Source organism: Prionailurus viverrinus, chromosome F2 (genome assembly GCF_022837055.1).
Source record: "Prionailurus viverrinus isolate Anna chromosome F2, UM_Priviv_1.0, whole genome shotgun sequence".
Classification (NCBI taxonomy): Eukaryota; Metazoa; Chordata; class Mammalia; order Carnivora; family Felidae; genus Prionailurus; species Prionailurus viverrinus.
Genome location: NC_062578.1, coordinates 82,874,055 through 82,897,008, shown reverse-complemented (window position 1 = coordinate 82,897,008; position 22,954 = coordinate 82,874,055). Strand labels below are relative to the sequence as shown.

Here is a 22,954-nt window from a genome sequence, read left to right as displayed (position 1 = left end):
GGCATTTGCAGTGCTCATCAAGGCCTGCTTGGTTACATCCTGCCCTGAGCAGCCCCCGTACAGAGTGGGGCTCTCCTGCTCCGCGGTCCTGGCATCGCCTGTGCAGGTTTAGTGCCGGAAGACTGGCACGGAGCACCTCACGCCCCGGGACAAAGTCGGCCCGGAAGTGGAGCGCCGGCTCCGCTGGTCGCCTTGCCCCGAGGGGAGCCCAGGTCCCGGTGGGAGGGGCGGCTGGCTGAGCAAGTGGTCGCGGGACCCATCCCAGGGAAGGGCCCGGGCGGAACCTCCGGAAGCCTTCGGCCAGCGTCGCGGAGCTCGGTCCTTGTACGGACTTCAAGTCCCATCGTGCTTCGCGCCCGGGCACCGGAGCTGAGCTTCCCGGCAGGCTGTGCGCGGGAGCGCTACGGGTTCTCGGAGGCGCCGACACCGCGGGGCCTTGTGGGGGTTGCAGTTCCCGGCGGCGATGGGCGGCGAGGGCGGGCCTCGGCTTCCCGGCGGGCTGCGCGGCGGCCGGCGGTTGTCGGCGGGGCAGTCCGGCGGGCAGCGGCGGCCGTTCCGGCTGCGGCACAGCGGCGGGCGAGCGGGCTGGGCGGGATGCGGGGCCGCCGCCGCCGTCTCCTGAGAGTCTGAGCGCCGGCCGGGCCGCGCGCCCCCCCAACCCCCTCCCCTCTCGGGCCGCCTCGGGCCGAGCGTTCCGAGCGCGGCCCGGGCCCAGCACCGCCGCCGCCGCCGCCGCCGCCCCGCCCCTCCCCCGCCCGGCCGGCCGGCCCGGCGCTCATGCGGACCGGGCCCCGCCCCCCGGCCGAGCCCGCCGCCCGAGCCCGCGCCTGAGCCCGCGCCGCGCGCCCGCCAGCCCGCACCATGCTCAAGTGCATCCCGCTGTGGCGCTGCAACCGGCACGTGGAGTCGGTGGACAAGCGGCACTGCTCGCTGCAGGCCGTGCCGGAGGAGATCTACCGCTACAGCCGCAGCCTGGAGGAGCTGCTCCTCGACGCCAACCAGCTGCGCGAGCTGCCCAAGGTGAGCGGCCGCCCGCACCTACCTGCCGCCCGGCCCGGCCCTGGGCACCGGTGGGCACCGGTCGGCGGGATCGGCCCCGCGGCGGCTCCCGCTCGCCCAGGGCTCGTCAGCAGGCGCTGGCCCCGGGCGGGGCACCGCAGCCTCCAGCTGGCCCTGCTGGTTCTTACCGGCCAACCCCACCCTCCTCACCCACCTCGGGTGCTGGCGCCAGGTGGCAGTGCTCCTCGGGTGCCTGCCTGGGGGTGACAGGGATAGCCACAGTCTAGGAGCGAAGGGAGCGCAAGCACGGGGGCGGTGGATGGGATGGAGCCCGTCGAGGTGGGTAGGCGAACCTGGTCTGGCAGGTGAAGACTACTTTCTCACACTGCCCGGGAGGCGAGGAGCCCAGCGTTCTCCGACTGCTCTCCTCCTGGGGGCTGAGGCAGGGTAGGGGAGCTGTCCTCAAGGTCCTTGTCCCTGATAGGTCTGCCGCCTGTCTACCTCTTCTTGCAATTGTGCGTCCCGGTCAGCTTGCTTTCCTTCTAAGGCTGCTCTGGAGAAGAGGTTACTAAAGGAAGCAGGTCATAAAAGGATTTCCTTTTTGGAGACCGGTTGCTAAGCGGCCCAGTGCTTGGGGCCGTGTGCCACAAAGGGTGTGGTGACCCTGTTCTGGGCTTGGATGGGAGGGCTCTGTCCCTCACCACCTCCAGGAGTCTTCGGTCCCCGTGTACACGAAACCACTGTACTTGGGGTACTTTGCTGATTTTGTCACTTTTCTTTGTGACTGCCCAGTCCTTGCCGCAGATCTGGGCTGGGTCAGTTGGGTGCAGCAGCAGAGCCAGCAGGGGCCCCGGAGGACTCGCCAGTGGACAGGGGGAAGAGGGCTTTCAGGTTGCATGTGGAGTCCTTAAGGGAGCACACAGGATGAGGAATGGAGAATCACCCAGCTAGACGTGAGAGTATTCACCAGCCAAGACTTGGAACGCTTTGGAAAGAGAGCGGCAGGGAACGTGTCTGAGTTGACGAGAAGGAACCAGGTCCCAAAAGGAACTTAGAAGCTTAGGGAGACGGGGGTGTGCGTTTTTCTCTCCTTTTCCTGCTGCGGATTGAGGTGATGTGGCAGGACCCTGGGTTTCTGTGGGGCCTGCAGCAGGCAGGGGCCCATGGGATCTGTGAGCTGTGAATTCGTGTCTGCTCTTGGAGGGGCCCTCTGCTAGAGTCCAGGCACCCCTGACCCCACTCCCTGCCCACAGCCCTTCTTTCGTCTGCTGAACTTGCGGAAGCTGGGCCTGAGTGACAACGAGATCCAGCGGTTGCCCCCCGAGGTGGCCAACTTTATGCAGCTGGTGGAGCTGGACGTGTCCCGGAACGGTGCGGGGCCCAGGGCAGGTCTGGGGTGGAGCCTAGGGGAGGCAGGGAGGACTCGGAGTCCTCAGAGACCACGGGTGTCTCTCCATGGCCATCCCTCTCCTACTACAGACATTCCGGAGATCCCCGAGAGTATCAAGTTCTGCAAGGCCCTGGAGATTGCAGATTTCAGTGGGAACCCTTTGTCTAGGTGGGTGATGGCCATGGCAGGGGTGGGGGGCAGCAGCGGGTGCGGGAGGTTACGCAGCCCTGTTCTGGACACCTGAGGTCCCCTTCCTCTGGCGCAGGCTCCCGGAAGGCTTCACTCAGCTGCGCAGCCTGGCTCACCTGGCCCTGAATGACGTGTCCCTGCAGGCGCTGCCCGGGGACGTGGGCAAGTGAGTGCCCTCCAGGGCAGGGGAACTCGGCTCAGCCCTGCCTCTCCACTTGTCCCCGCCGTCTCTCTGTTTCCGTCACGCCCCACCTCGATCTCTCTTTCAGCCTCGCCAACCTGGTGACCCTGGAGCTCCGGGAGAACCTGCTCAAGTCTTTGCCTGCGTGAGTGGGCTCGGGTCCTCATCCGGTGCCTGCCTGGGCCGAGGCCCTCGGGGCTTTAGGCCGCGCAGTCGAGGCGACACCTGCTGTTTGTTCCGCAGGTCCCTGTCCTTCCTGGTCAAGCTGGAACAGCTGGATCTGGGAGGCAATGAGCTGGAAGTGCTGGTGCGGAGAGGGCGGGGCTGTCTCGGGCGAGGCAGGGCCGGGGACCTCAGGTTCTCGCTCTGACCCTGTCGTCCTGTCCCCGTCCGTTTTCGCAGCCCGATACCCTGGGGGCTCTGCCCAATCTTCGAGAGCTGTGGCTGGACCGGAACCAGTTGTCCACACTGCCCCCGGTGAGTGAGGGTGCGGCACCCCCTGGCCCGTGCTCAGCTGCTCCCTGACCCCCTGCGCCCACCTCCAGGAGCTCGGGAACCTGCGGCGCCTGGTGTGCCTGGACGTGTCGGAGAACCGGCTGGAGGAGCTGCCCTCTGAGCTCGGCGGGCTGCTGCTGCTCACGGACTTGCTGCTCTCCCAGAACCTGCTGCAGCGGCTCCCTGACGGCATCGGTCAGCACCGACCGGGGCACTGGGGGGGGCGTGGCTGGCGGGGAACCCCGGCCTGGAGGAGGGCCCTTTCGGGGAGGGCTCTGACTCTACTTACCTAGACTCCGAGAGACGCCCCCGAGAAGGGGAATTAAACTGGGGTGGGGATGGGCCCGGTGAGCGGGTGAGGGAGCCTGGCAGTTCAGCTCCGGGGCAGGGAGCTCAAAGGGCTGCAAGCGCAGGGGGGTTGGGTGATGGGGGCCGGGTCTGCAGCAGGACAGGGCTCTGAGCTGTGCCCCGCACGGGCAGCCGGGCGGGGCTTGCCCCACACAGCGGTGTCATCGTGTCTCCCCGATACCAGGTCAGCTGAAACAGCTGTCCATCCTGAAGGTGGACCAGAACCGTCTGTGCGAGGTGACGGAGGCCATCGGTGACTGCGAGAACCTCTCGGAGCTGATCCTCACGGAGAACCTGCTGACGGTAGGCCCCGGCCCGGTGGGACCGGGGACACTGAGGCGGGGGGAGAGGAGCGCCGTGTGGCAGCCCCCAGGGGTCTGCTTGGATGGGAGGCTATGGCTGGAAGCGGTTCCCTGCGGGGGACAGGGAGCGGTGCCAGACCGAACCCCGCAGAAAGGTCCTCTTCTCCTTCCGGACCGGGGCGGTTTCCCACCAACCTGTGACCCTCCCTCGGCCCCGACCAGGCTCTGCCCCGCTCTCTGGGGAAGCTGACCAAGCTGACCAATCTCAACGCGGACCGCAACCGTCTGGAGGTGCTGCCGCCCGAGATCGGAGGCTGTGTGGCTCTCAGTGTCCTTTCCTTGAGGGACAACCGTCTGGCCGCCCTGCCGCCCGAGCTCGCCCACACGGCTGAGCTGCACGTGCTGGACGTGGCTGGAAACCGGTGAGTGCTCGCCCTGCCCGGCCCCCGCTGAGCCAGCCGAGCCTGCCGGCCCCCGCTGAACCTTCCGTGCCACCCGCCCCCCCCGGCCCCCAGGCTGCGGAGTCTGCCGTTTGCGCTCACCCACCTCAACCTCAAGGCCCTATGGCTGGCTGAGAACCAGGCACAGCCTATGCTCCGGTTCCAGACGGAGGACGACGCCCAGACCGGCGAAAAGGTTCTCACCTGCTACCTGCTGCCGCAACAGCCCCCACCCAGCCTCGGTAGGTGACCGGCCACGGGGCCACGGGGCGGCTGTGTCTGAGGGGCAGGGCCGGGCATCCCCTTGACGACCGCGTCCTTCAGAGGAGCCGGGGCAGCGGAGCCCTTCGGAGAGCTGGAGCGACGCCCCGCTCGGTCGCGTCAGCGTCATCCAGTTTCTGGAGGTCCCCGCTTGTGGCGACGACGCCGAGGAAGCTGCTGCTGAGAAGCGGGTATGGTGGGGGCGCCCCGGGGGGGAGGGGGCGCATCCTCCCCGCCCCCCCCCCTCACCCCCCTGCACACTGCAGGGCCTGCAACGTCGGGCCACGCCTCACCCCAGCGAGCTGAAGGTGATGAAGAGGGGTGTCGAGGAACGTCGGGGCGAAGCCTTGGCCTGCAGGCCCGAGTCTGGGCCACCCTCGCCTTTGGAGGAGGTGCCTATGGGAACCCGCCTGGCACAGAAGGGACCCTGGCCCCGGGTGTCTTGTCCGTCACGGGTGTAGGGCTTTGGGTGCCTAGGGGTGGGCGCGGGGGCTGGGAGGAGATGAGCCCGAGGGGCAGGGGTCCAGGGCCAAGTCCGCCACGCTCTCCAGCGGAGCAGGGCCCCGTCACACAAGGGCCGCTGGCACGAGTGCAGGGGGACGTGTGGTGTAGACGCGCCGGGTAGGAACCAGAGGCGGTGTAGGGGCGGAGAGCGAGGCGAGCGGGTCAGACCTGCCTCGGGTCCTCACACAGCCGGAAGGGGCACGACCGGCTTTGGCGTGGCATGCGGGGACCTGAGTCAGGTGGGCCCGGTGGTGCTCGTTTGGAGGTTCCTGGCATTGGGGTCGGGGAAAGCTCGGGGACGCTTCGGGTGCAGCAGGGTATCTGCAGCCTGGAGGGACGTGGAGCCGGGCCACCCGCTCTGTGAAGCCGCCGTGGCTCACGTGCGGAACCGTGCTCACGTCTGGGCGCCTGGCGGTCGTCGGTCTGGTGGTCTTCTGGAACCTGCCTGGTCCCCATCTCGTGTTTTGCGGGAAGACCCCCGAGGGGCTGTGCCACGGATCTGTGGCTTTGCGCACCGTCTGTTCATCTTGATGGCGGCGTGGCTTCCCTGGGGGCTGGGACGGGCTCCATCTACCCGCCAGGGGGTGAGCCCACCGGGGGCTCTGCAGTCGGGGCAGCAGAACGCCCAGGCCGACCAGCTGCCTGACCCTGCCGCAGGAGAAGAGGCTGAGCACCGAGTCTGGCCTGAGCAAGGACTCGCAGCCGTCTGATGGCACGGCCTCCCAGGGTGACCCCGAGGGGCCGCTGACCGAGACGCAGGGGCCGAGCCAGCAGGAAGCCGGCCCGGGCACCCCAGAGGAGCCTGCGGAGGAGACTTACGAGGAGGTGAGGCCGGGCCTCTGCCCCGCGGAGGTCTGCAGTGGCGTGCTGCCCAGCGTCCGCGAGCCGCGTCCGGGCAGGGGGCCCGTGCAGACCACGCCGCCGTCCTCACGCCCGGCTTCACGCAGCCCACAGTGCGCTTCGCAGAGGACACGCTGCTGCTGCCCCCGAGGGAAGACGGCGAGAGCGAGGAGGGGCAGCCGGAGGCGCCCTGGCCCCTGCCCGGTGGGAGACAGCGCCTTATCCGCAAGGACACGCCTCACTATAAGAAGCACTTCAAGATTTCCAAGCTGCCCCAGCCCGAGGCCGTCGTGGCCCTGCTGCAGGGAGCACAGCCGGACGGGGAGGGCCCGGCAGGGCCTGGGGGCTGGCACAACGGCCTCCACACAGCCTGGGCTCCTCGGGACGAAGAGGAAGGTGAGAAGGAAGAGGAGGAAGAGGAGGCGGAGGAGGAGGCTCCTCTGGACGAAGAGGAGGCTGAGAAGGAGGCGGCGGAGGAGGCGGCCCTGGTCTCTGCACCCTCCACCAAGGTGGGTCTCAGCTCGCATACCCGGTCGACCCAGGCTCTGCTGGCCCCTGCAGGGTCTACACTGCTCCTCAGCGGGCCTCCATCCACACTGGTATCTCGGGGCACTCACGGCAGCTCTTGGCTCCTCCCCAAGGGCTGCTGACCGCGAGGTCTTCCTGGGCTGGGTTCGGACTTGGGTCCCGAGGCCCTGCCGGCCCCACTGTGGACCCACGCCCCAGTCCTCTCCCTGGCCCTCAGGGGGCTCTCGTGGGCCCGCACTAAGGTCCTGCCTGCTCCCTGGGGACACGTCAGCACCACAGCACTTCTGTGCATCTGACGTCGAGGTTGTGTGTGGAGAGCGGGTGTGATGCCGTGGCAGCTGAGGGGCCTAGGTGGCCGTACTCTGGGACAGCCAGACACAGGCTCAGCCTGCCCTGGGGGCCCCCGACCCGCTGATCCCGCCCCATTTGTTGTTTTGGCGGTGGCAGTGGTAGCCCTGCGTCTGGAGCGGAGGGGACCGCGTGCCCCGGGAGATGGGCCGGTGCTCGGGCTGCGGGAGCTTGGTGTGGTCTTTCCTCTCTTTTCTGCTCTCTGCGGGGCCGGGTAAGGCGGTGGCAGGGCAGGGTCGGGGCTCACCTGCATGCCTTCGCTGGTCCCGTCCTAACAGGGGGTGTCGTTTGACCAGGCCAATAACCTGCTGATAGAGCCCGCACGCATTGAGGAGGAAGAGGTCTGTACCTGCTCTGTGCTCTGCTCTGTGCTCTTTGTCCCGGGCTGCTGGCCTTGCTTCCCGGGCTGTGAGCTCTCACGCCTCTTGTCCCCCTCCCCCGCCCCCCTGCCCCCACACGCCTGGGCAGATCCCGCCCACCTCCCCGGTGCCGGGGCCAGCCGGCCCTCTGACCCAGACGGACAGAGATGGGTGCAGGCCTGGGGCAGGCAGCCGGTGTCAGCAGGGGTGCTGGGGCGTCCCCTGCCTTCCCAGCTGTGGGGACCCTGGAGCTTTGAGGCAGTATCTACGGGTGGGCGCAGGGCCTTGGGCACGGTCCAGGCTGTGCTCTGCTCTGTCAGTGCCCGTCGCCGTGCAGGCCCCCAGGCGGCCCTCGGACAGCCAGCCTGTTCTGTTTCCAGCTCACGCTCACCATCGTGCGGCAGACGGGGGGACTAGGCATCAGCATCGCTGGTGGCAGGGGTTCTACGCCCTACAAAGGGGATGACGAGGTGAGGACCTAGGGCCCACGAGGCCCCCTCTCCCTGCATCCCCGCCTTTTTTCTGCGAGGTTTTTCGTGGCTTTGAAAGCTGTTCCACCGCACTCCCCAACCTCACGGCGTGCTTTCTTCTGGTGCCTGCTCACCCTCAGGGACCCCTGGCCCCGGGTGCCCGGCCCTGATGGCTGACTGGGGACAGAGCCGGGCAGGTTAGTTGGAGGCAGTGCCGGGTGCCCACGCTCTCCTCAGCATCCCGCTTTCCCTCCGTGGGTCACCCCTGTTGGGTCTGGGATTGAAAACCGTCTCAAGAGATTGACCTGGGCCTTCTAGCTCCCTGACTCACGGGACTTCCGGCGGTGAGCCCAGCGCCCGTGACTGCCCTGCGCCCTCGGGCATCTTTGCGAGCCTGGTGCAGGGTTTCCAGGCATTGCCCAGCTGCTCCCCCGACGGGATGGGACAGCATGGGACCCCCTCCGCGGCCTCCGTCCTGTCTCTCCGCTCAGCCTCTGCTTCTTCTCCAGGGTATATTCATCTCTCGAGTGTCAGAGGAGGGCCCTGCAGCCCGGGCGGGAGTCCGGGTGGGTGACAAGCTCCTCGAGGTGGGTCAGGCCCCCCCCAGGCTGCACACAGCCCTTGCTGTCAGGGAGGGAATCCGGGTGGTGCAGGGCACTGGCCGTGCCGGGGGTGGAGGCTGGTCGGGGAGGTGGTCACACCTCTGGCAGGCTGGGTCGCCGGCTTGGTTTCCTGCTCCCGAGCCTGGGCAGGGGCATCCGGGAGCTCTTGGGGGACACACCGGGGCAAGGTCTGCGGGCAACGTGCCCTTTCTGCAGGGCCCAGAAGGGGCCGGGAACGGAGGCTATGGGCCAGGCTGGTGTTCGCCCAGGCAGGGCTGAGACCACGCTGCAGCTCTCTGCGGAGGAGTGTGTGCCGTGGCCAGTACGGCAGGGAGAGCGGAGGAGAGGGAGCCCGGCCAGGCTGGGGTCAGGGAGGAGGGATGGCGTCAGACACCCGGCGACCCCGGGCGTCTTCAGTCGGGCCGCTGGGCTGAGGGACGGGTGCGGGCCAGCAGGAAGGACACCCTCGTGTCCGTCAGCCGACCCGCGGCCTCACCCCGGGTTTGTGCGAGTCGCGGGGCTGGCTCTTTTTCCCGTCTCCCATCTGTGGAGGGTCCCTCCCGTGCGCAGGGTCTCCCCGCGGCCGTGGCCCTGGCCTGACCGGTGTCCCGCCCCGCAGGTGAACGGCGTGGCCTTGCACGGTGCCGAGCACCACCAGGCCGTGGAGGCGCTGCGGGGGGCCGGCAGCACTGTGCAGATGCGGCTGTGGCGGGAGCGCATGGTGGAACCGGAGAACGCGGTCACCGTCACGCCCCTGCGGCCGGAGGACGACTACAGCCCTCGGGAATGGCGGGGAGCTGCCCTGCGCCTGCCCCTGCTCCAGCCGGACCCCGCCGGGCCCCTCCGCCAGCGCCACGTGGCCTGCCTTGTGCGCAGCGAGAAGGGGCTGGGCTTCAGCATCGCCGGCGGGAAAGGCTCCACGCCTTACCGGGCCGGGGATGGGGTGAGGCGGGCGATGGGGTGAGGCGGGGCCAGGGTTCGGGGCCGGGGTCGTGCGCGTGCCACTCAGCTCTCCTTTCCCCTGCAGGGCATCTTCATTTCCCGCATCGCAGAGGGGGGCGCTGCCCACCGGGCGGGTACTCTGCAGGTCGGCGACCGAGTCCTCTCGGTGAGTGGGCGTCGTGGGGCCGGCTGACCGCCACATCTGCTCCACCCACCTCCCAGGGCTCCCTGACGGGCCTCGCTCTTGCAGATCAACGGGGTGGACATGACCGAAGCCAGGCACGACCACGCCGTCTCTCTGCTGACCGCCGCTTCCCCCACCATCGCCCTGCTGCTGGAGCGTGGGGCCGGAGGGCCCCTTCCCCCCAGCCCTCCGCCACCCCCCCACACACCTCCCAGTGTGGCCAGCACCGCCGTGGCCGCTGCCACCCCTGGGGAGTCTGGGCCGCTGCGGCTGGCCCCCAGCCTACCGGCTGCCACCTTGGAGGGGCCATACCCAGTGGAGGTAAGACCGTGGCCCTCTCCCTGCCTGTCCCTTGCTCCCCTCCACGTCCAGAGGGTTCACACCAGGTGGGAGGAGCGCCCCGCCCTCTCCGTTCTGGTGCCAGGCCACTGGGCATTCGTTTCTTTTTTTCATTTTCTATTTAAAAACAAATTTTTTTTTGGTGCTTATTCTTGAGAGGGACAGAGCGTGAGCAGGGGAGGGGCAGAGAGAGGGAGACACAGAATCTGAAACAGGCTCCAGGCTCTGAGCTGTCTAACTCGGTGCTCGAACTCAAAAACCGTGAGATCGTGACCTGACAGAAGTGGAAAGCTCAACTGACTGCGCCACCCAGGCGCCCCTGGGCCTTCGTTTCTTGGCCACCTCCCCACGCGGTCTTTTTGTCAGTCCTGATGTGGCGGGGCCACCGCCCAGCGTCCCTAACAACCTGTCTGCATGCAGCCACCCTGGGCCCGTACACCCTCTGGGTTGGAGAAGCATCCCTTTGCTGCTCCAACAGGCTCATTCCAACCAGCTCCTCACGCCCTTGGGTATCCCCAGGAGATCTGCCTGCCGAGAGCCGGGGGCCCACTGGGGCTCAGCATCGTCGGGGGTTCTGATCACTCCAGCCACCCGTTTGGTATCCAGGAGCCTGGCGTATTCATCTCCAAGGTAGAGTGGGCCCCGCGTGTGTCTCTGCTAGGAGGGCCCGGCCCAGGCAGGGGGCAGCAAGGCCTGCGGCCCACCGGACCTCACCCCTACCCCCACTGACAGGTGCTCCCACGGGGCCTGGCTGCACGCAGCGGCCTCCGGGTTGGGGACCGCATCCTGGCAGTGAACGGGCAGGACATTCGGGAGGCCACGCACCAGGAGGCGGTCAGTGCCCTGCTTCGGCCCTGCCTGGAGCTGGTCTTGCTTGTGAGGAGGGACCCGCCACCCCCGGGCATGCGGGAACTCTGTATCCAGAAAGCTCCCGGCGAGAAGCTGGGCATCAGCATCCGAGGGGGCGCCAAGGGCCATGCGGGGAACCCCTGTGACCCCACAGACGAGGGCATCTTCATTTCCAAGGTGAGGGCCCCTCCTCGGCCGGCCCCGCCCCACTGGGTTCCTCGGGGAAGAGGAACCATCGTAGACCTCGAGGTCCGGGTCTCTCTGCAGGTGAGCCCCACGGGAGCAGCGGGGCGTGACGGCCGGCTGCGGGTGGGGCTGCGGCTGCTGGAGGTGAACCAGCAGAGCTTGCTGGGCCTGACACACGGCGAGGCCGTGCGGCTGCTGCGCAGCGTGGGCGACACCCTCACCGTGCTCGTCTGTGATGGCTTCGACACCGACGCTGCCTCCCCTGCCGAGGTCAGTGCCCACCCCCATCGGCGCCCTGCCACAAGGACGGGGTCCTGTTTGCAGCGCAGCCTAGACGTGCGAGGAGTGACCCTGTGTGGGCTGGGAAAGCTGGTCTTTCCATCTCTAGGCCTGGGGAAGCCCTCGGCCACTGTGAGTCCACGTGGGAGGGGGCCGCGGTCCTGGGTGGGACAAGGCGTGTGAACTGACGGCACGATTGGGCCCTAGAAGAAGCCGGGTGCCTTCGGGTGGGCGGCATCTGCAGGGCAGGGCCACGAGCCGCGACAGCATGGCTTTGAGCCACGCACGCAGCGAAGTTGGGGCCCCTCGGGACTCTGCCTGCAGACACGTGTGGGGACCCCTCAGGGGACCTTGCTTCCCAGGACGCACCTCAGAACGGAAGCCACGTGGGGCGTGTGCGGGGCCCTCGGTCTGAACGAGTCTGGCCTCTGAGTCTTCCCCTCTGCTCTGGAGGGTCCCCTGTCTCACCCTCTCCCACCTTCTCCACTGCTGTCCCCGGGGCCCCCAGGCAAAAGGTGACGCGGCTGTGCCTGCGCCCCAACAGGCCTCTGAGGACCCTACGCCACAGTGGCTGCCTACTCTGCCTGGGGATGGGGCAGCCCCCTCAGACCGGCCGTCTGCAGCGCATCCTGGGGACGGTGGCTCCCTGCCACCTTGTCCCTGCACTGCCAGTGGGGGCTCATCCCTGGTTCTGTGTATCGTCTGCTGCGTGGAAGGGAGGCCGTGCTCACGCTCTGCACTCCAGGCCAGGCCGGATGCCCCGTGCCCACACCTCCCTTTGCCTTCACGGGAACCCCGGTGGTGGCTTCTGGGAGGGGTTTCTCTTAGGACTTGAGGTCTAGACCGGGTGGTCCCAGAGAAGGCTTTACCTTTTGTGCGTTTCCCGTGTGTGTTTTGAAAAGTTTACATGTTTGCTGACTTGAAAGCCTTTTAGTTGAAGAGAAAAGAACAGCTACGTGGTGAGGGGCTCAAACCCCCGAGGGAGTGGGGCTGGCGTGTCCCCGAGTTACGGGGGTGCCCACACTTGGCTTTGCCGTCCGGGCACGTGGTTCTGCTGGTAGCCCTTTCACGTGGCTGTGCCTAGTGGTCCCTCCACGGGTCGCCACGTCTGCGCCTTCCTCCAGCATGCTGGCCAGCAGGCTCGGGAGCCCATCTCTGTGCTTTGGGGGCGTTTGTGCGGGAAGGAGGCCTGGGGGCACTCGGACCGTCCGTCTGTCCTCGCAGACCGACCTGTGCTCTTTCGTGTTTTGAGTGTCAGCTTTTTGTTATGTGGGACGCGATTGTTTTTATCGCTTTTGCTCTTTAAGAGTGATTTCTTTGAGGTTTTAGAAACCTAAGTTCTTTGTTAATTAAGTTTTCTGATCTTTCCTTTGTGTCTTTGGATTTTGGGTTTTGCTTAGGAAAATCTTCCTTGCTTCAAAGAATTGTCAGAATGTCGCTGTGTGTTTCTTGCTTGTACTAATGTAACTTTTTAAAGACAGAGCTCTGCAGTCCCCCTGGATTGTTTTCCGAGTGGGCGATGCGTCATCTCAGGAGTGGGGACTGCTCACCTGTCGCTCCCCACGGGTCTGGGGACCTGGGGCCGTCTTTGTGAGAGTTCAGTGTGTCCAGAGCTGCTGCACGTGGTCCTAAACACGGCCACTTTCTGGTGCCCTTGGATCCCTGATTGGTCACGTCACCTTTTGCTTCTACTTTAGAAAAGTTTCAGTCTGTTTCTGTGTTTTCTGTTCCAAACAAACCTGTCAAGTTCTGTAACAGAAGTTGATTAGGACTCGAGGGTTAGCCTTGATCTCGGGAGCTCTTCTGCCGCGAGAGCGTGCTTTTTCCAAGCCCACGTGTGGACCGCTCTGCTCTTGCTTACCGTTCTCTGCGTGGAGGTCCTGCATCCTGAGCGGCGTATGCGGGTCTCGCTTTCCTGGTCAGGCCCCCCTGGTCCGCTCTGGTGGCCTTGCCCCGTGCCAGCAGTGAGAAGTGGACTGCACACACTTCCGCGTGCCCCAGGGCACGGGGCAGGGCCCTCAGAATGCTCTCCTCGCTGCTCCCCCCCCCCTCCCCCCCCAGTGTCGTACCCCAGGCTCGTGTGAGAGCCTGTCTGCGCCCCGTAGGGTCCGGGCTTGCCGAGTGTCCCCTGAACCCTTTCGGGTCCTGAAAACCAGTCTCAGCGCCAGCTGGTGCACTGGCCGCCTTCCTCCCGAGCGCCCCTGGCAGCTCGTTAGAGGCGGGGCTCATGAGAACTTGCTGGAGCCGGCTCCACCGGCGAGGCCAGTGCTCCCTCTGTTCCAGCGCAACCCGGGGCACAGCCCTTCCTTACTGCGGAGCCTTGGGCAGGCGCTGGCTTCCCGGCCTCAGTGTCCTCGCCTGTGTAGTGTAGCGTCCGCTTCCGGGGAGGATCGGGCGGCGGGAACGGCACGGCACACGCCCACCGTCCCGTCCACACGGACGGCCACCCGGCTCCTTCATCCCACCCTCTGCGCCACGGCCCTTCCCCTGTGCGGTCGCGTCCCTTCCTAACGGAGCAGCTGTTATCTTGCCCTCCGGCTCACGTTTGCCGGCGCGTCTCTTACTGGCTTTCCCAGGGGCCAGCGTTCGGGCTTTGGCCACGGGTACCTTTTCTTTCCGGCGCCCCCTTAGTCTCTGCCGTGAGGGAGGGCTCCCCCCGCACGCCTCCGTGTGCCTCTAGGAAGAGAGCCCCTCCCGGCCGCGGGGCCCGAGACAAGGCGCTGCCCGGGACAGGCAAGACCGCACGCCGGGTCCCTCCCGTTGTCCCGACGGGGTTTTAAATAACAAGCTGGGGCCTTGGAAAGCTTCAAGGGTAGCAACCGAACCCTTTTTTGTTTTTGTTTTTAGCGTTACTGTGAATTCACAGGTCTGCGTGTTCTTGATGTCTTCGAACCCATTGTGTTTTGCACTCACACTGTCCCCTCATTGGACATGTGGCTTCTGTTTAGTGTGGCACCTGTCATTCGATAGCTTCCTTGCCCTCCTGAGTGACCAGGTATTTCCTCCCCCGGCCCTGGAATCGGCCATTTCTGAGAGGACCCTGGCACCTCTCAGCCACGAGTGGCGCTTCGGCAACGCCCCCCCCCCGCCACCCTGCCCCGTACTGGCCTGTGGCACTCATGGCGCTGGGCTCATTGCTTCCCAGCCTCTGCAGCACGTGCGGCCCAGGATGTGGATGTTTCTAGAAAGAGGTAAGCCATGAGTTTGTACTGTTCTTCATTTTTTTATGTAGGCTCCGCACCAAACATGGGGCTTGAACTCGTGACCCTGAGATCGAGAGTCACATGTTCCATTGATTAGTCAGCCAGGTGTCACTGTACTGTTTTTTGTTTTTGTTTTTTTGACGTTTACTTACTTATTTTGAGATAGAGAGCAAGTATAGGGGAGGGACAGAGAGAGAGAATCCCAAGCAGGCTCTGCACTGTCAGCACAGAGCCCAACATGGGGCTCGAACCCACAAACCATAAGATCCTGCTCTGAGCCGAAACCAAGAATCAGATGCCTGACTGAGCCACCCAGGCGTCCCACTGTACCGTTATTTTTGATTCATAATTAAGTTTGCAGGGTTTTTACTTCTGATTTTATATTTGTGTCTCTTTTCTATCAAAACTTTAAGTATTGTTATTATGTTCAATAGTTCTGAAGCTGTTAATACCAAGGTCGTTGAGAGCAAGTTAAGATTTCCCCGAGTTCTTAAGATTTATGGGGCGCCTGAGTGGCTCAGTCGGTTGAGCGTCCGACTTCGGCTCAGGTCACGATCTTGCGGTCTGTGATTTCCAGCCCTGCATCGGGCTCTGTGCTGACAGCTCAGAGCCTGGAGCATGTTTCGGATTCTGTGTCTCTCTCCCTCTCTGCCCCTTCCCTGCTCATGCTCTGTCTCTCTCTCTCTCTGTCAAAAGTAAATTAAAAAAAAAAAAAAAAAAAGATTTCCTTACTAGGGTGTATGGTCCCAATACTGTGTTTGAAGTGACTTGGAATAACTCGTCGTGTTGTTATGCTGCCAGCCTGGTAGGCAGCTGGGCTTCCTCATTCTCGGTTTTTAGGGATGGTTTTAAACCGCTCTTTTGTGCTAGTGTGAGTCTTTACGTGGTCCCAAAGCCAAAACTACAAACAGCACTTTGAGGAGTCGGACTTCTGTCCCTGCAGGCCACCAGGTGTGTCAGTCTGGGGTCAGTCTGCCATGATTTCTTTTTGAAAAATATGAGCAAATACATAAAATGATTTTAAATTTGGAAAAAAGCGAGAACAGGCCACAGAATCTCTCACTCAGAGGCCGTGTGTGCGCCTCCCCCACAGTCCCCGGCGTCTCTCGTCGCAGAGGGCTCAGTGCGGGAGTGCGCGGGTGGGAGCCTGGTGGCCGCGTCTCTGCAGTCTCCCCGACCCTGACCTTGTGCACCGTGGCCCGTGGCCGCTCCCCGCAGGCTGACCCCTGTCCCCCCAGAGCCTCCTCTGTGGCAGGGCACACAGATGGCGGTCTGGCCCGTCACCCGCGGTCTCCACAGTGCTGTCCGCAGGTGTCCTCACTGCAAGTGACTCTTTTCCCTTTGAAATTAGTATCGTGGGTGGGGGGGCGTTGAGAGAGTCTGAATGTCCGTCACTCGTCCCGTGTCCGCCGCCAACTCTAGCGCCTGCAGGGATCTCTGGCGTCAGTGTCGCGGTCGTTGCCAGTGATGACATTCTGAACTTGCTCCTCCCGCGTTTGTCGGTCGGCCTTGTGCTGCCAGGAGGGGCTCCCCCTTCTCTGCAGTTAGATGCTCCCCCGCCTGCCCCGATCGCAGACTCACTGGCCTCCACGTTGTTTCACGGGTGATGGTTTGTCGCCATGGCCGCTGCTTTCATGCTGCAGTAGCCCTGGACATGGCCGATGGAAGGGGCTCCCCGCCAGCCCCTCTAACCTGGCCCACGATCCTTTGAGCAACCTAGTTTCCGGCACAACGGGTCACTCTGGGCTCATCTCCTGTTCTCCCGCCCGACTCTGCGGCCCATTTCTCCAAGGAGTGCTCGTTCCTTTTAGTGGAAAGTGGTATTTAGAAGCCAAGGTCTGGGCCCCAGGTGTGCTCGTGGCCTCAGCGCCTCTCGGCGGACGGGCTCTTCCATGAGTGGGTGCGTGTTGACATTTGTGTCTCTGACTGTGGGAAAGCAGGAGTTCACGTCGTCATCCACCATCCCAGTGGCCTCCCAGGCCGGCCCCTCCCTGTGTACGTGGCCTCCTCTGCCACGACGGACCCGGCCGCCTTGCCACTAGTGTTTTCCGCTCAGTCCCCGTGCGCGACCGTGCTCCCTGGTCTGAGGGCCCCGCCTCTCTCAGGCCCGCCTGCGGCCTTCTGACTGCCGTGTTCCAGAAGTTGAGAAGGTGGGCTCCTTAGCGTCTGTTACATCTTCCACTGTTGTCAGAATCTCAGTCCCAGTTGGGGGTCTCCCGCTGCAGGGTTTCTGTCGAGCCCGCGTTCCTAGCAGACTCCACTCTCCCCCTCTAGCCTCTTGCCTGTCCAGCGCCCAGTTCGTGTTGTCATACCTGCCTCATGGATGGCTCCGTTCGTCATGACAGCGTCCCTGTCTGTCCACTGTTTCCATCCTTGAGCCCCTCTTCTCTGCTGTGGGCACCCCCTGTCCTCGCTCTCCATGTGGCTGGCACCTCTCTGCCCTCCCCTCGCTCACCGCTTCACTCCGGCTTTCTGAGTGTCGGCCGCAGCCGGATAGGTGTTTTGGCCCACACCGACAGCCGCCCCCGTCAGCGGGAGCCGTTCACACCGAGGGGAGTCTCCGTGCCTCCTGTGCCACCCTCCGGTTCCTGCTGCTGCTCACGGCTGAGTTCCCCCTCTTGTCTCTCGTGGGGTTGGAGTGAGCCCTTCCCGTGTTTCCGCCCTCGGGGCTCACGGTTAAAGCACAGTTTGGGGACAGACCTTACGCTGTTTCCCTCCTTCCTCCCACTGCTCTGCCGGCCGGTACCTGGCAGGAGACGGTGCCCGCCCCCCTTACCACCCCGAGCTGCCGGGCTTCCTCCTGCATTGTGTCCTTTGTTTCAGAATGCTTTCTGGGCGCTCGCGCTGCAGATTCCAGAAGCAGCCTGTGAGTCGGAAGAGGCTTTGTGCCGCCAGGCACCCCTGCCCGGTGCCCCCCATCCCCACCCCATCTCGGTGTTGTCACCTGCTTCCCGGGCTGAGCGTACACGGTCAGCCTCCCCTGCCTCCTGCCTCGTGTCAGAATGGCCTCTGGTGCTCGTGATGTGCATCCATGTTCTGAGGCAGAGGCAGTGACGGCACAACGTCCGGGGTGCCGGCGGTACCCGGTCACGGATCTGCCCACCCCAGAGGCCGCCTCAGCCGTATGGGTCGCTGGCAGGTTCAGCCTACCTGCGGAGGGGACCCCGAGACCGGGGGTCCCGCCCTTAGCCCACGTCTCTCCTTAGGTGTCCCCGGGTGTCATTGCCAACCCCTTCGCGGCAGGAATCGGCCGCCGGAACAGCCTGGAGAGCATCTCCTCCGTCGACCGGGAGCTGAGCCCCGAGGGCTCTGGCAAGGTCAGAACCACCTGCAGTTCAGCCCCAGGGGGCGGGGTAGGGGGAGGGGTGGGCGCGGAGCCTGAGGCCGGTGGTCCCTGACTAGTGCCTTCTCTGCTCATAGGAGAAGGAGCTACCAGGACAGACCCCACAGTGGGGACTGGAAGCTGTGGTGAGTGTCCAGGTGTCCCTGCCCTGTACACTAGGCTTCCGTTCACACTCGGGCCTGGGGCGCCGCAGGGTGCCAGGGTGGACAGTAGGCAGCGGCCCAGATGCCCACCAGGCCCTCCCTTCCCCTGGCGGCGACCTGTCCCACACTCAGGTGCAGACACGGCCTTTCACACCACTGTCGACTCTGCTCCCCAGGGTCGGGGCCCGGAGGGCCTGAAGCTGGACCACCGCACGGCCGCCACGCCCGGCGCTGGCAGCACGCAGAGGGTCAGTGTCCAGGTGACAGCCCAGCCCACTCTCTCGTCTGCCCTCTAGGCTCTGACCCACCCCTGCCTTGGCCCCCCTCCTCCCCCAAGACCCCAGGGACCAGGCAGGGCCCACGGGGGCACCTGAGGCAGAGGCACACAGGGCTTGGGGGCCGGATCCCAGGAAGCCCCCTCCCCTCAGACCCACCGGAGGAGAGCCTGAGCCTGGCCTGAGGGCTGGGGAGGGGCAGGCAGAGGCAGCTGGAGGCCTCCAGAGCCACTGGGGGTCTGCCATTGAGGAGGACAGCTTTGAGCAGCCGTGATGAAGGCCGGGCCGGAGGAAAGTGGCCCGCTGCTGACAGCTGTGCTGGACGGGACGGAGGTCGGGTCCTCAGCCCTCCCCCACGAGATGGGAGCACCCCTCCCAGCGGCTGCCCGAGGCGCCAACACGACCGAGAGCAGCGGGGAGTCGTGCTGGGGGGGCATCTCGGAGGCTTTGGTTGTAGACCTTCCCTCAACTGTGAACAGCTGAGAGCGGGAACCCCACGGCAGGGGTGGGGCCCGTGTCCTCTGACCAGGAGGACTATGCCACGGGGTGGCAGGCGAGGGTCTGGGCCTCCCTGGCTCACGCCCCTTCAGAGAACACGGGGAGGGGAGCCGGGGGCGCCGCCTATGGAACAGCTGCCTCGCTGTGGTCAGAGCCTCCTTCCTGTCCCCCTGGCATTGTGGGGTGCAGAGGGGATCCTGGGGGGCTCCAGGCTGTGGCCTTTGGTGGGGGACCCTTCACACTGGCCAAACAGGTGTTTATGTCCACCTGGGGGTGCCGCCTGGACTGGGGTCAGGTCAGGAGCCGAAGACCAGCTTCTGCCAAGCGCCCCACCCCCTGCGAGGCCCCACCCCTGCCTGACCCTCACTCCAGCCTGACCCTAACCCTAACCCTGCAGGTCCTGTCTGGAACAGCCGGAGGGAAGATGCCCGAGGCTCCCCGCTCCCCCTCCCCCAGCTGCCAGCAGGTGAGTGCCTAGTGGGTGGGGGGCGGAGGGGACAGCACCTCCCCCCAGCTGCCACTCGGACTGTGAGGGCACAGCCTGCCGGCACCTCCCTGGCCAGAGGTGGTTGGTGGTGTGGGTGAGGGCTCGCCGGGGCCCCCGGGGTCAGAGCTGCCTCACCTCTGCCTGTCCTCTTGTCTGTGAGGCCCTGGGGGCCAGCTTGGCCCTACTCAGGCTCCCTGGGTCAGCTGCATGAGAGGGCAGCGGGGGGTGGGCACTGGCAATGCCAACTCAGAGGCCAGCTCCCGGCCTCTGCCCCTGCCCACCAGACGGCAGACAGGTAAGTGTCGGCCCCGTGCCCCTGGGTACCCAACCTGACCACTCACCTTGGCTCCGTGTCTCTTTCCTGCACCAACTCCCCCCCTCCCCCTTACCTGAACCCCGATCCCTCCCTCTGCTGACAAAAGCGGCTGAGGCCTGGCCAGGGACTCTGTGGCCCCCAGGGATAGAGGTGATCCCCGTTTTGTGAGCGCTCTGACCTCCAGTGTCCAGGCGTCTCGGGCAGCTGGTGGGGACAGCTGGTGGCTGATGATGGCTGTCTCTGCACGACTCACGTGCGCCCCACCCCTCAGCTCCCCTCCCCGCCCTCCCCCGACGCACTGCCCACCAACGTGAAGCAGGCCTACAGGACCTTTGCCGCCGTGCCCGGCCCACACCCGCCGCAGGACACCCCCGCCCAGGTACACGGTGGGCGGCCCGCCCTTCCTCTGCATGTGCTTGCGGGGCGCGTGCCGGAGGGGCCGGGCCTCAGGACCCACTCTCCCCAGTCCCCCACACCTGGGCCCGCGGCCTCCCCGGAGCAGCTCTCTTTCCGCGAGCGGCAAAAGTACTTTGAACTGGAGGTGCGGCTGCCCCAAGCCGAGGGGCCCCCCAAGCGCGTGTCCCTGGTGGGTGCCGACGATCTGCGCAAGATGCAGGAGGAGGAAGGTGAGCGGCCGGATGGGCAGCGGGGAGGGCTGGGGCCAGGCCAGGGCCTGACCTGTCGCCCCGCCCCCCGCCCCCCCCCCCCCCCGCGCCCCCTTCACCCCCCCAGCCCGGAAGCTGCAGCAGAAGAGGGCGCAGATGATGCGGGAGGCAGAGGGCACCGGGCCCCCCCTGGACCTGGATGGGGAACCCCCCGATGAGCCAGAGGAGCTGCCGCCCCCGACCGGCCCCACCACAGGGTGAGGGGGCAGCACCCAGCGTCTCCCCGGGTGCCCCTGTACCCCCAGCACTCCACCCACCCGGCCCTCCTGTACCATCTCCTGTCCCATCTCCTGTCCCAGGCTCGGACCCTCGTCCCCCCTGCCTCCGGGAGGCAGCGCCCCGGTGCGCACAGCCAAAGCGGAGCGGCGCCATCAGGAGCGACTCCGTGTCCAGAGCCCCGAGTTGCCTGCGCCCGATCGGGCTCTGTCCCCTGCCGAGCGCCGTGCCCTGGAGGCCGAGAAGCGCGCACTGTGGCGGGCGGCCAGGTGAGGCCCCTGCGGCCCAGCGAGGCCTCCCCTGCCCCCGCTGCCTGCGGCCACCGCACCACCTGCCCAGCCCCGCCTCCCGTTTGCTCTCAGGATGAAGTCCCTGGAACAGGATGCCCTCCGTGCACAGATGGTCCTCAGCAAGTCCCAGGAGGGCCGAGGCAGGCGCGGGCCCCTGGAGCGGCTGGCGGAGGCCCCCTCACCGGCGCCCACCCCGTCACCCACCCCGTTGGAAGGTCTGTGTCCCGGTAGGGGAGGCGGCGGGCCTGCCCTGCAGCCCACACCTCCCCCAACACCCACTTCTTGTCCCCCCCCCCCCCCCCCCAGACCTCGGCCCCCAGACCAGCACCTCTCCTGGACGCCTGGTGAGGAGTCAGCAGTCGATGCCTGTCCCGTACCCCCCTCCCCAGACTCTGCCTCTCCCCTCACCCTTTTCACGCTCTCTGCCTTTCTCCCTCACGCTGTCCTTTCAAGGCCTTGTCTGGGAGGAAGTTTGACTACAGGGTGTTTGCAGCCCTCCCTTCTTCCAGACCTGTCTATGACCTGCAGGTACAGGCCCTTCCGCGGGACAGCCGCATGGGCTCCTGCCGCCTTTGCACCAGGCCTGTCCCGCCCTCTCTGCCTGTCTCCAGTCCTGTTCCGTGGGCGCGGGGACCCCCACCCCGGCTCTCAGGGGTGGTTGCAGGCAGCCCCTGGCTGCAGTCCTGACCCAACCCTTCTCCCCATCACAGTCCCCAGATTTTGCTGAGGAGCTGAGGTCCTTGGAACCGTCTCCTGGCCCTGGTAAGTGACAGGTGAGGCCCGGGGGTGCCCCCAGGCCACCCCACCCCCTGTCGGCTCACTGCCCTGCCTCTGCCCACCAGGCCTGCAGGAGGAGGACGGAGAGGTGGCCGTGGTGCTCCTGGGCAGGCCCTCGCCTGGCCCCGAGGAGGTGACGCTGTGCAGCAGCCGCCGCCCAATCCGGCCAGGGCGCCGCGGCCTGGGCCCAGTGCCCTCCTAGAGGTCCTGGGTACCTCCCCTGACTCGGGTGGGGGCCCTGCCCGCAGCACCACCGCCCCCGCCCCGAGTCTTTTAACCTGGGTGTTAGCATTTTAAAGAGGCCCCTCCCCGGTTGGGACCTGTTGGCAAGACTGTAACTAGTGACGTTTGTACAACCAAAGACTCTATTTTGTGGTTTAAGAAGAATAAAGTTGACTACGTTTTACCTCCTGTCTGCCTGCCCACACCCCACGGCTGGGGTTCACGGTGGTTGGGCTGGGGGGGGGCCGGAAACAACCCTGAACCCCCAGGCCCTCCCCCATCCGGGGCCCCCACGCACACCCCGCCCCACTCCCCACACGGGGTGGCTGCACACAGTGGGAGGCAGGTACGGTCCTGGGGGTCACGGCCCCGCATCCCAGGGCTGACTTTATCGGGCCGGGCGCTAGAGGCCCCCGCGGGGCAGCTGCACGCGCACCGGGAGCAGCACCCGCAGCTGCTCCTCCGACGGCCGCTGAGCCCTGGTGATGAAGAGAAGGCGGAAGTGCCGCAGGCGCGCCTCCTGGAACCCGGCGGGGCCGTACTCGGGGCCGTCGGCGGGCCGCACCAGCGACAGGTACCGCTCCCGCTCCAGGAGCCCGCGGCCCAGCAGCTCCTGCGCCAGGCCGGGCTGCACCGCCTCCAGCTGCTGCCGCACGGCGGGGAACAGGTCCACGTCGCGCAGGTCGAACACCAGCGGCTTCCCGTACCTGCGGGGCAGGCGGGTGGGTGAGGGGCCGGCGGAGGGGCCCCTGCCCTCCGCCCACCTTACCTGAGCGCCCCCAGCAGCGCCAGCCGGATCCTCTCCGGCCGCAAGTGGTCCGGGTTCACCGCGTCCACGTAGTTGGTGTCCTGGTAGCGCAGGAAGGTGGCTGCCTGGCCCGAAGGGTCGATGACAAGAGGCCACCTGGGAGCGGCCACCGGGTCACCGCCGTCCACCCAAACCCTCCGCTCGCCGTCACCCAACCCAGGCTACTGACCTGCCATCCGCGCGGATGCGGTCGCCCACATCCTTCATTAGTACGTCGTGCAGCTCAGTGACCTGGCATTTCAGCCCCGGCGCCGCCGCTGCCTCCTCCTCCTCCTCCTCCTCCTCCTCCTCCTCCTCCCCTGTGGGGTCATAGGATGGTGACGGTGAGGCAGGAGGACCCAACGCCCCCACCCCCCACTCGCCCAGGAGTGGGCCCCGCCCACCCTCCTGGGTCTGCTCCCGCAGCTCCAGCCTGGCCATGGCCAGCGTCTCCTCCGCCTTCTGGGCCTCCAGACGTAGCCTGTCCACTTGGGCCTCCGCGTCCTTGATGGCCTGGGAGAGGGGCCCCACTCCGCTCAGAGCAAGGCTTTACACCTCCACACAGGGCGCCCCATACACCCAAGGAGGGGATAGCGGGCCCCCTTCCACCCCCGGAGGCCACTGCTGGAAGGTGACACCCCTCGTGGGGGGGGGGGGGGGTGAGGGAGGAGACCCCTGCCCCAGAGCCCCAGGCCGG

At 66.1% G+C, this 22,954-nt stretch overlaps 2 protein-coding genes across 8 annotated transcripts in view; one reads left to right on the top strand and one right to left on the bottom strand.

The window, feature by feature from the left end:
- The first annotated feature begins 765 nt into the window (after positions 1-765).
- Positions 766-21,654, top strand: SCRIB (scribble planar cell polarity protein). 7 transcript variants are annotated; one of them, XM_047841758.1, is made up of 37 exons: positions 766-1,020; positions 2,253-2,370; positions 2,479-2,557; positions 2,655-2,744; positions 2,848-2,904; positions 3,003-3,066; positions 3,162-3,236; positions 3,305-3,449; positions 3,787-3,905; positions 4,127-4,326; positions 4,420-4,586; positions 4,669-4,796; positions 4,872-4,997; positions 5,767-5,934; positions 6,057-6,458; positions 7,122-7,166; positions 7,565-7,654; positions 8,164-8,241; positions 8,876-9,199; positions 9,284-9,364; positions 9,449-9,703; positions 10,241-10,351; positions 10,454-10,747; positions 10,838-11,026; positions 17,445-17,555; positions 17,659-17,706; positions 17,901-17,972; positions 18,895-18,963; positions 19,572-19,679; positions 19,767-19,926; positions 20,033-20,162; positions 20,265-20,450; positions 20,544-20,686; positions 20,778-20,815; positions 20,925-20,999; positions 21,182-21,233; positions 21,314-21,654. In XM_047841758.1, exons 1-37 carry the CDS (start codon positions 862-864, stop codon positions 21,448-21,450), a joined length of 4,893 nt encoding a protein of 1,630 aa, XP_047697714.1. In that variant the 5' UTR covers positions 766-861; the 3' UTR covers positions 21,451-21,654. The 7 variants fall into 7 exon arrangements, with proteins under 7 accessions (XP_047697714.1, XP_047697712.1, XP_047697715.1 ...); XM_047841756.1 differs by having other exon boundaries at positions 7,104-7,166; XM_047841759.1 differs by lacking the exon at positions 7,122-7,166.
- The window catches only part of IQANK1 (IQ motif and ankyrin repeat containing 1), a 19,463-nt gene continuing 18,125 nt past the window's right edge, over positions 21,617-22,954 (bottom strand). Inside the window, 4 exon segments of the mRNA XM_047841780.1 lie at positions 21,617-22,177; positions 22,240-22,374; positions 22,448-22,577; positions 22,662-22,770. Of these exon segments, the coding sequence (XP_047697736.1) occupies positions 21,874-22,177; positions 22,240-22,374; positions 22,448-22,577; positions 22,662-22,770 (678 nt within the window). The 3' untranslated portion in view covers positions 21,617-21,873.

Excerpts from the sequence above, each read along its gene's own strand:
- SCRIB (XM_047841756.1), top strand. The coding sequence starts at position 862 with ATGCTCAAGTGCATCCCGCTGTGGCGCTGCAACCGGCACGTGGAGTCG. Across the intron at positions 3,450-3,786 it reads GCGGCTCCCTGACGGCATCG|GTCAGCTGAAACAGCTGTCC; the intron begins GTCAGCACCGAC and ends CCCCGATACCAG. Across the intron at positions 4,797-4,871 it reads AAGCTGCTGCTGAGAAGCGG|GGCCTGCAACGTCGGGCCAC; the intron begins GTATGGTGGGGG and ends TGCACACTGCAG.